This window comes from Gastrolobium bilobum, unplaced genomic scaffold (genome assembly GCF_033153095.1).
Source record: "Gastrolobium bilobum isolate Gb01-03AN ecotype WA unplaced genomic scaffold, APGP_CSIRO_Gbil_v1 utg20561, whole genome shotgun sequence".
NCBI classification, from domain to species: Eukaryota; Viridiplantae; Streptophyta; class Magnoliopsida; order Fabales; family Fabaceae; genus Gastrolobium; species Gastrolobium bilobum.
The window spans coordinates 1-11450 of record NW_026897308.1 but is presented as its reverse complement, the minus strand read 5'-3'; the positions used below and the strand labels follow the sequence as shown (position 1 = coordinate 11450).

The following is an 11450-nucleotide window of genomic DNA, read 5'->3' as shown; positions in this document are numbered from 1 at the left end:
AAATAATATAAAACATCATATAATTTAAGTTTTTCATTTTAATATTACGATAATTATCACTTAATTCCTATAATTTTAATTTCATCGACTAAACCACCATTGAAATATATTGCATCCCTGAATGCCCAAAAATGCCCGAATTGAATTAGCGCGAAGTGATGACTGACCGTAATGTTAAAAATAAAATAAAAATACAACACTGTTTCTTCATCATTTTTGTTACTCTATAAACTCTACTTTTTTTTTTTCTTTTTTTTTTGAGTGAACACATTTTTTGGTCTTTGTCAATATCTACGAAATCTTTTTTAATCCCTGACAATAAAAAAAGATCAAATCGGTCCCTAAAATTATGAAAAAAGGACTACATTAGTCCTTATGTCAACTTCTCCGTCACTAACGTGACCCTTTTTGCATACTGTTAGAGACCAATTTGACCCTTTTTTATTACCAAGACTAAAAAAGATTTCGTAAATACTGCTCGCGACAAAAAGGTGTTTACTCTTTTTTTTTTTTTTTATGGAAATTAACTCTACTTTCTCCGGTTTATTCATTACATCAATTTTGAGCGCACTATTTTGCTCCTATTTTGCCAATTTCTTCATGGCTCGTATATTTGTGCCCTTATTTCATGATTTTTCATGTGTTATTCAGATTTAGGTTCATAACATAACAATGGGAAGTAAAGGTCGCATGCCGCCGCCGCCTCCGCATTTGCGGCGGCAGCTTCCGCATCCTTTCGATTTGTTGCCGCCGCCGCCGCTGCACGTGATGGAGCAGAAGCTCGCATCTCAGCACGTGGAGATGCAGGGTCTGGCTACGGAGAACCAGAGGCTGGCGGCGACGCACGGTGCCCTGCGGCAAGAGCTGGCTGTGGCACAACACGAGCTGCATATGGTGCATGGCAACATTGGGAGCGTGAAGGAAGAGAGGGAGCATCAGATGCGTGGCTTGATTGATAAGATTGCGAAGATGGAAGCTGAGGTGGTGGCCGCGGAACCGGTTAGGGTTGAGTTGCAGGAGGCGCGTGGGGAGGCACAGAAGTTGGTTGTGTCGAGGGAGGAACTGATTTCGAAGGGTCAGGAATTGAGTCATGAGCTTCAAAGGGTTCATGTGGATGTGCAACACATTCCTGCTCTCATCTCTGAACTTGATTGTCTCAGACAGGAGTATCAGCATTGCAGGTAATCTTTTTTTTCCCTTTTATTTAGCTTTGGAATGAGGAAGGAACGGTTTCTGTTGTTGCTGTTGTATTTAATCTTTACTCTCTTGTGATATTTGTTCTTCTATCATAAAGTGAAAAAAGAGAGAGGGAAATATCTTAATAGTGTTTGTTTGGTTTTGCAGCTCTTTGGTGTTTTTGGTTGGAGTGAAGTGCTTTTTGTTTTTCATGGTTCTTTGTTATCCTGACGACTGTTATTATGGGATAAATAGTTTTTTTTTTGGATTTTCTTTGCTTTCTGTCCTTGGCTTCCTTAAATGATGAGCTTGAGAGCTTGTTTGCACCAATGAGCTTGTTTATTGTTTTCGTTGTTTTCCTTTTGTGGGTTTAGACTGCGTAATTGTAGTTGAGATTGAGACTAGAGAGTCTCAGTGATGCAGGGGCGTGACTGTGATAGCAGCTTGATGTGAGATACCAAACTCCCCTTTATTGTAGAGGCTCATCCTGGTTGTAGGAGTCATAGTTGTCAATAGCAGTTAGCGGCCAGTAGCGGCCGACCCCAAAAATGGTATAGCGGTGTAGCGGGTAGCGGTATTACCGCTACGGTGAAGTATTAATTCCACATATATTATACTAACAGTCAAGAAACAAGCCAATACCGCTTTTAGTATTAATGCTCAAACATAAGAAGTCACACAAAATCAAACACATAATTCCACAATCAATGTCAAATACAAGGAACATAAAGGAAGGATCCAAAATTAAACACAACTGAACAATAAAATTGTCAAATAGCCAAGTACAAGAAGTGAACTAAAAAAGAAAATCATCATCATCTTCGGATTCTCCATCAAATTCCAACATGGGAGTGGTGTAGCGGGGTAGCGGGTGTAGCGGGTAGAGGTATTGCTGCTACGCTACGCCGCTACCTTCCGCTACGGCCAATGTCGCGTAGCGTCGCGGTTTGTAGCGGCCGACTGCCGCTACCCGCTACGGTAGCGGTTTAGCAGCGCTACGGGCCGCTACTGACAACCTAGGTAGGAGTAGAGTCTCCTTTACGTCTAGTGTTATCAGAGTCTGGTTCGTTTATTATTCGTGTGAATGTTCTTTTCAACCTGACTAGTTTGATGCATGCCTGTGAATCCCATATCAGCTGGCATTATATTCAAAAGTCTAATTTAAAGTAGAGGTTCTCCCCTTTTATTAACCTAGCTTTTAGGATTGAGTTCTCCTTTGTCACTCAATTCTTATACGATTAGGATTTATTCTTAATTTGAGTAGGATATAAAAGGTCTATTAGAATGATTGCAGTACCCCTACTTTTTTCCTAGATGTTCAGATTATTCAATGGCAATCCATATTGGTTGTGTTGTGCAATCAAGACCTAGGTCGATGACTTGTTTCCTTTTTTTTCTTTTTCTTTCTCTTTTTTCAGCTCCATTATGTTTTTGTTACATTTGTCTGTATGATAGTACAGACAATAGCCTTATCCTTGCAAATTTGTGAAGAGACTATTACCCGGAATCGAATTCATGACCTTTCAGTCATAAAGGAATAGTTTTACCACTGCTCGAGACTCGAGCTCTTAGTAATTTTTTTTTTTTGTCCGTATTATGGTAGAACCCGGTGCACTGAGCTATCATTTTTAATTCTGTTTTATCTAACTTAACCTGGCACCCAAAATTCTTCCCAAGCCCCCCTGATTATACTATCCACCTTTTCTCTTCAATATATTTTCTTTCCTTGAACATATATCATTTTCTCAGAACGTGGTTTAAAAAGGAGCTACTCTTATGAGATGAACCCAAATGTTTTTCTCAGAACTGATACCTTTGAAAGTCATTAAAATTTCATTGTAAGTTTATAACATCTATTTTTTTAGCTTGAATTTACCCTAGAATCTTTTTTAACTTAAAATTCTAATTTCACGGGTACAGAATCTATGTGCATAACTTTCTGAGTTGGAATCTCTCTAGTTTGAACTGAGGTACCAATGGTCATTTCGTTATGAACTGTAACAAGTTTTTGAAATATTCCCTCTGGCAATTTGAATCCCAAGGCCATTTCATTGTTTTCTTGATTCAAACTCTTTGGAGTCTCTTCAATGGCAGCATCCATGGTTATACATAACAATTTGCTATCCAGGGCATGAGACTTAGCTAAAGAGATATACTAAGGAACCTACCTATACTTTCCTTTTTAGGCAGGCTTGGTTCAGTTAGGATGGTCAGAAAGTGGTAGGCATAGAAGTCGAAAACAGGTCTGGCAGCTATTCTTTGGTTTATGGGTGAATATTCCGTTCCCCATGCCCATTCTATCTGGCATCCACACGCCACCAATGTGATCCTGTAAACCCATCCATGACTTCCAATTGATACTTACCTCAGATTCAACCATTGGTTTCTATTCTCTATTTCTGTCCTTACAGCATGCTAGCATAGCATTAGACTACCATGTCAAGTGCCCCTGACACTGTAGTTCTGGTCATGCAGGGCCACTTATGACTATGAAAAGAAATTATACAATGATCACCTTGAGTCACTTCAGGTGATGGAAAAGAACTATGTTTCTATGAGTAGGGAAGTGGAAAAACTTCAAGCAGAACTTACAAACACTGCTAATGTTGATCGGAGTAGTATGTATCTCCTTTTGTACCTGTTTTCTACATTAGAGCCCTTGGTCTTCAATTTTTCATGATTTGTGGATTGATTATGGTATGCAATAAAATTCAGGTGGGCCATATGGTGGCACCTCTGGAACTAATGAGAATGAGGCTTCTGGTCTTCCTGTGGGACAAAATGCGTATGAAGATAGTTATGCTGTTGTGCAGGTGTGTGACACCCCAATGTTTTGCATTGTTTTAAGTTTCTTGTGGGAGTGAGTACAGCATTCTAGTCCAATTCCAATACATTCATTTCTGAAATTCTTTTGATAAAAATTAATCTCTGATTTTTTTTCTGCATGCTTTGACTTATTTATTTTAAAAATTCTTTAGTCTTTAATATAACAGATATTTATAATGATTACAAATTGTAATTGGCAACTATCTGCCTCTGGTGTCAAGAAGTAATGATATGTCGCTGGGATTATAATACTTCCAACCTGATTATTTATTTATTTTTTACTAAATGCCTAGCTTTAGCTTGTTTTTGTCTTGTATAGAGAATATCTGAATTCAACAGACTTTGATCTGATTTCTGTAAGATATTGTTACCCATTAATCCTTAAAAATTGCCATTCTGATAGTACCAATTTGACATAAAACAGTAGTATTGGTTACCTTGATAAAGAATTTCAAATGAATTATCATGCCTGGTTGTTAAGCCTGGTAAGTGGTAATGGTTTGCATGATAACAATTTGGAGAACTATTACATGTATGTGCAGAGAAAATTGGACTGATTCAGAGGTAATATGTCCATTACAGATGTTTTGTGTTCTACTGTTATATTCTTATATGTGCTCCTCTATAAACATAGTGAAATATGTAGTTAACCATTAAAAGTGAAATATTTATGTGGCTGATATCTGAATGGTTGCCAATTAGAAGGTGTACATGCTCTTGGGTTGATTCTGATTATAAGTTCAAATAAGTTATCAAAGTTTAATCTACCCACTTTACTTTATCTTTCATGTGGATTATAAATAATAGTGCTCCGTCCAACATTTTGTTTAACAGGGACGTGGCCCCCTCCCTGCTGCCAGTGGTGGTGGCAGCACTACTACAGCTACTACTGTTGGAGCTCAACCTGGTCCAGCTTTTGCAGGGACTGGTTATGATGATCCTAGAGGGCCTGGTTACAATACATCTGCAGGGCCTACTTATGATGTAGAGAGGGGTGTTACTTATGATACACAGAGGTTGACTGGTTACGATGCATTTAGAGGATCTGCTTACGATTCAAAGAGAGGATCAAATTTTGATGCTCAGAGAACTGGCTATGATCCACAGAGAGGTCCGGGTTATGATGCGCAGAGAGGACCTTCTTATGATGCATCAAGAGCAGCTGGTTATGATCCACAGTCAAGAGGTTTTGTTGGTCCACATGGACATACTCTGCCGGTGAACAATATGCCTTATGGGTCCATAACACCACCTGCTAGTAGCGGTGGATACGAGGCTGCTCGAGGTGTAAACCATGCTAGGAGATGATGACCTTGACTCCTTGAGTCTTGAGAATCAATTGAGATGCCATACCCATAATATATTGATGCCACTCAAATCAATTAGTGTGTATCATTCAAATCTAAATGAACGCCTGGCTTTGTCCTCATCTTTCTTATGTAATTTACATGGTGGACTAGAGCAAAAAATTGTTAGTCGTCATTAAGATATACACTCTCACCCCATTTAACTGCTTTAGATGAAATTGGCAATAGAATATCAATCCTGATCTAATTATTAATTAGAGTACTTTCGTTTGAGATATCTTAGTTTTTTTTTTTTTGGAAATACAATGAAAACTAAAGCAACATCAAAAAAAGTCCTATACTGGGCACAATCTTGGGAGACTTACTCCTCTCGAGTCATTACGAAGCAATTCCAAACAAGCCGTTGGAGGGACATCCAGCACAATCAGCTGTCCATCCTGATGAGGTGCATGAGTAGCAAGCCAATCAGCAACAAAATTGCCTTCTCTATAAGTATGACTAAGCTGAATAATCCAGTCTCTTTGAAGCATGCTACGAGCTCGGATGATTAAAGCAGAAAGAGGATGACTTACGTCACACCCTTTTCTTATAAATTCCAAAGCCACGTTGGAGTCACCCTCCACAAAGACTCTCCTAAATCCCTTATGCCAAGCCAGATCCATACCTGTCAAGAACCCCCAAATTTCCGCTGAAGTAGAAGTACCACTCCCAAGGAATTTTGTAAAACCAGTTAACCAGTTCCCAGCAGCATCCCTTATGACTCCACTACATGCAGTCCTTTGCCCACTGTCTATACTAGAACCATCCACATTAAGTTTAACATAACCCTCAGAGGGAAAATTCCAGTGAATAAGACGTTCCTCTCTTCTAAGCTCCTGATGACCAATCTTAATAAGGGTTTCATTAGCCAATTGAATATTACCACAAGTATAGGTAATGCGCCTAATGAGACCATACTTCGAGGTGATAGTTTGATCAAAGATCGCCTTATTTCTTTCCCCCCACAAACACCAAGCTATCACCCCAAAATACAAAGGCCAAGTTCGATCAGTTTGAAACAGACCTTTTAATCCTAGATTTGTCTGAATCCATAGGTGAAGATCCATGGAGAAAAAGTCACTACGATTATCAGAAGGAACCCAATGCTCCCATAATTCCCTGGCACCAGGACAATCTCTAATGGCATGTAAACTATCCTCAAGATTATAATAACATCTCAGACACCCTGCATCTGTAGCCATGTGACGATGCACTCTATGAACATTAGTTAAAAGAGAACCTCTATAGAGAAGCCATAAGAATTGTCTAATACGTTCAGGACCAGGCCAAGCCCAAATTACCTTCCAAATCCTATCCTGATGATAATGCGAGGTACCCATGAGATAGTTATAAGCTGATTTCACTGAAAAAACCCCATCTTGGCTACCTGCCCAAATAACACGGTCCGGAGAAGGATCCACTGTAGGAGGGAGCACACTACGAATCTTGTCTAATACTGAAGTAGGAAGAAGGTGCTGAAATAAAGGCCAGTCCCAATTACCATAACAAGTTACAAATTGAGACGTAGACCAATAAGTCATAATAGGAGGAATAGGTTGAATGGCCAGAGAAACAAGTTGAGGACATCCTGGCACCCACGAATCCATCCAAAAAGACGTATGAACCCCATCCCCTAAAATGATACGAGAATTCTCTAGAGTTTGAGGCCAATACTTAACAATAGTCTTCCATAAACCAGAATCATTTGCGGAAGCCGAGATACTTGGAATGAGCCTTTCCTCCACCTTATACTTGCTACGAAGGACCCGAACCCGTAACGAATTACGATCAGTCATGATTCGGTGACCTAGCTTCATGATAAAAGCCATATTATTCTCTTTAATTTTACGAAAACGAAGCCCCCCTACATTCTTCGGCAAACAGACCGTCTCCCAAGAAACCAGGTGAGCTTTCCTTCGTTCAGAAGTTGATCCCCAAATGAAATTCCTAGTTACACTCTCAATACGATCACACGTACCACTAGGAATAATACAAGTTTGCATAGGATATTGAGGAATTGCAGTAAGAACTGACCTAGCCAAAGTTGATCTTCCTGCCAATGAAAGAGTACGTTGATTCCAGGCATTTAAACGAGCTTGCATCCGATTTAAGATATAGCCAAACGTACTCTTTGTAACACGGCTATGACGAAGAGGAATACCCAAGTATTTACCCAAGTCATTTGTAGGAGAGTAGCCCATCAACTGGCTTAGATTCTGCACTCGGGTATGATTAACGTTTCTGGAGAAGAAGACTTTTGTTTTTTCCTTGCTAACCTTCTCACCAGAGCACCTGCAAAAACAATCAAGAATCTTATTAATAATAACAGCTTGCCCTTCTGTGGCTTCTGTAAAGAGCAGAAGATCATCTGCAAAAAATAGATGGGAAAGCAGTGGTCCCCTTCTATTCAATCTGATAGGCTTCCAAACGTCCTCTTGAACTGCTACATTAATCAAATGAGCAAGTCTTTCCATGCAAAGGATGAAAAGATAAGGAGACAAAGGATCTCCTTGACGAAGACCTTGATTAGGAGAAAATTCTGTCGTAGTTGATCCATTCCATAACAAATTCATTGTACATGACGAGACACAACACATGATCAGAGAAATAATATTCTCAGGCAAATCAACATCCACAAGCGTGTCTTTCAGAAACTCCCAAGAAATCTTGTCATAAGCCTTTTCTAAATCAACTTTGACAGTCATCCAACCCTTATCTCCTCTCTTTTTATTCATGGAATGGATGATTTCCTGAGCCACAATGATATTATCCGCTCCTTGTCCACCCTGAATAAAACCACATTGATTAGGCATAACCAAGTGAGCCATATGAAATTTCAGCCTATTAGCCACAATCTTATAAATAACATTACAAAGGCTAATAGGTCTGAAATCTTTAAGTAATTCAGGCACATCAATCTTAGGAATCAGACAAATCAAAGTTTGGTTAACCTCTTTGATATTATCCGGATGAAGGAACACACCTTTCACAAAAGAGATAACTGACTCACCCACCTTATCCCACTGAGATTGAAAGAAAAAAGCATTAAGCCCATCCTTCCCAGGCGACTTGTATGGACCAAAAGAGAAGACTACATCTCTGATCTCCTTACTGTTTGGCATAATACTCATCGTGTCTAAAGCATGCGCTTCAATAACTGGAAAAAAGCCACGAACTGGAAAAGCCGGTTTAGGTAATGGATCTTTTGTGTACAGATTTTCAAAGAAAGAAACAGCCATTTCCATTAAAACCTGTTGATCACCAATCCAAACTCCCTCAGAGTTTTTCAACGTATCTATGCGATTCCTCCTACGTCTGGCAACCGTCACAGAATGAAAGAAACGCGAGTTCCTATCTCCAAGAGCAAACCAATTCAATTTCGATCTTTGAAACCAAGTAATTTCCTCTTGAAGATAAATCTTGTCTAGTTCCCTCCATAGATCCTTTTGCAACATCTCAAGGCTATGACTGTACTGATAACTAAGACATCTATCAATACCTCTAATCCTTGCATGCAAATCATTCTTTCTTTTCAAAGCAATCCTATAAACATTTCTATGCCATTCCGAAGCATTAATCCGAAATGTCTCCATAGCATGCATCCAGTTTACATTGTTTGACCAACATCCATTAACCACCTCATGAAAAGTGCTCTCTGTTAACCAGGACGCTAGAAAACGGAAAGGACGCTCCCCTCTCGGATAAATAGCAGGTTGACCTTCCCATAATAACAATGGTCGATGATCTGAGCCAAAGAAAGGCAAGTTGAAAGCCACACGGTTAGGGAAAACCAAGTTCCAATTATCATTAGCGCAAACCCTATCAAGACGTTCCTGAAGATTTCTTCTTTGCCAAGTGAAAATAGGACCTTGATTGCCAATGTCAGACAAGCTACATTCATCTAAACAATCACGAAATTCCCTCATGCTATTCCAGTTATGCCCATTACCACCTAGCTTCTCATACTCATACAAATAAGTGTTAAAATCACCTGCTATCCCCCAAGCTGCATTCCTCATGGACTGATCAAACAGTGAAGACAGAATTTCCCACAGCTGAATATGTTCATGTCTTCGCGGACTTGCGTAAATAAAAGTCATGAACTCCTATCTATTTTCTTTTACCCAACAAATTTTAGTATGGACAAGTTGGTGATGAGAAAAAAGAACATCCACTGAAACTTCATCAGTGTTCCAAAGCACCCAAATACTGCCAGAAAAACCAACAGCATCACGATGAAAGTGACCAAAAAAACCAAGACGCCGAATAGCTCTATCCGCCATAACACCACTCAATCTGGTTTCTAACAAAGCCATAACTTTAATATTGTATCTATGAGAAAGATCCCGAATTAGAGGCGGAAAACTCCTTTTCCCAGCCCCTCTACAATTCCAGGTCAATATATTCATAAAAACAATCTTAAATTTATCCGAACAGAAACCGGCCCTAAGAAAGAGCATTGGTATAGACCGAAGTCGCACCCAAAACGTCCAAATTATCCAAAGGGATAGAATCCTTGTGAGTTTGATAAAAATTCCTCATTAACGTAAGAGCATCTGGTGGTCTTCCATGTTTACCTCCATTATCCAAGCCACTAGAAGAAGGAAGAGTCACTTGCTGATCATTAACCACATGAGACGTCTTCCTCTGGAATTTAGATAAAGAAGGGTGCAAGACAATTTGTCTATCTTGGAAATCCTCCGACATATTCTTCTGAGAATCAAGTTTAAAATTATTCTTTTGAGATTGTGCACCTTTTGAATCATTTAATCTGCCTTTGCTAATATTAGCATTCTGGACCAGCTGATGAACTTTAGCAGATGATGCAGTTGCTTTCTTCTTTTGGTTCTCTTTGAATTTTACTCCTTGACTTTGGACCTCTTTTCTCGACTTGCCCGCAGATAGGTTAGCAGATGGAGAAACTATTTCCATTTGAATATCCTTTTTCACCAACGGTTCTTCATTATGAGCAATTAATTCCCCATGATTAATTCGTGTCAGACCAGATTCAATGCTGATTGAATCAATCACTGGAGAATCAGAAATAATTAAGATATTATTATCCTTTTGAGCCAACTCAGCAATAGCTTGAAATCTTGAACCTGATTGAATGACCTGTCTGTGATTAGGATGAGAATTGGAAACTGCCTTATTACGTAACGCTGCATTATTAACAACGCCAACTTGTCTCCTACCCGATGGTAATGATTCCTCCTTTGATTGTGCTATGCTCCTTGATCGACGGTTACGCTGCACTAGCATCCAATTCCCAAACGGTTCCTCCTTCGCCGGAACAGAATCTTTTTCCGGCTGCTTATGCACCACCGAGTCAGAAACTTCAGGAGAATAAGCCGTAGTATCTTGTTGAAGATTACTATGGGAACACTGATCCCTTCTATGCCCATACTTTCCACAAGCAAAACAAACTAAGTGGAGACCCTCATATCCAACATGGAAGATACGATCAACAATCCAGAATTTGGACAAAAAACCTTTCCTAAGATCAACTTCGACACAAATTCTAGCAAACTTTGCTCTCTCTGTAATATCACCTTCACCAGAATCACGTTTCCTGATAGAGTTCCTATCAATCTTCAATGTGAGACCAAAAATACTACCTATATTCCACAAATGATGAGAGGTATAGAATTCAATAGGAAGTCCTGGAATACGAATCCAAACTGCCAGCTTTCTGATCTCATCATCATAAGGATTAAAAAATGGACGCCACCGTTGAACTACCATATAATGATCAGCTATGATCCAAGGACCATCCTCCAAAACATGAGAGTAATCATTCTTATTTGAAAATCGGAACAAAAAGTAGTAATTCTCCAGATCAATGAACTCATATGTGCCTGAGATATTCCACATTCTCAGTAAACGATTGAGTAAGAATCTAACTCCAACTTTCTTCCCCAGAAGTTTCACAATCACTGCCTGTCTCCAAGGTCTGCAACCTTCTAAATGCAAGGCTTTTGGAAAAGAGTACATTGGGCAAAGAGGATCCTCCTCACCATCAACCGTAACAAAGACCTCATTCCCTTCTTCTTCGTCCTCTTCCTTACGTAGTTTTTCTACCCAATCTTCCTCATCACTATC

The 11450-nt window shown here is 39.4% G+C and overlaps 2 protein-coding genes across 2 annotated transcripts; one reads left to right on the top strand and one right to left on the bottom strand.

The window, feature by feature from the left end:
- Positions 1–596: 596 nt before the first annotated feature.
- Positions 597–5542, top strand: LOC133305867 (protein FLX-like 2). Its single transcript, XM_061506111.1, has 4 exons — positions 597–1181; positions 3652–3794; positions 3892–3989; positions 4837–5542. Exons 1-4 carry the CDS (start codon positions 673–675, stop codon positions 5308–5310), a joined length of 1224 nt encoding a protein of 407 aa, XP_061362095.1. The 5' UTR covers positions 597–672; the 3' UTR covers positions 5311–5542.
- Positions 5543–9794: 4252 nt separating this feature from the next.
- Positions 9795–11342, bottom strand: LOC133305866 (uncharacterized). The gene has a single exon (XM_061506110.1). The coding sequence runs from the start codon at positions 11340–11342 to the stop codon at positions 9795–9797; it is 1548 nt and encodes a 515-aa protein (XP_061362094.1).
- Positions 11343–11450: the final 108 nt, after the last annotated feature.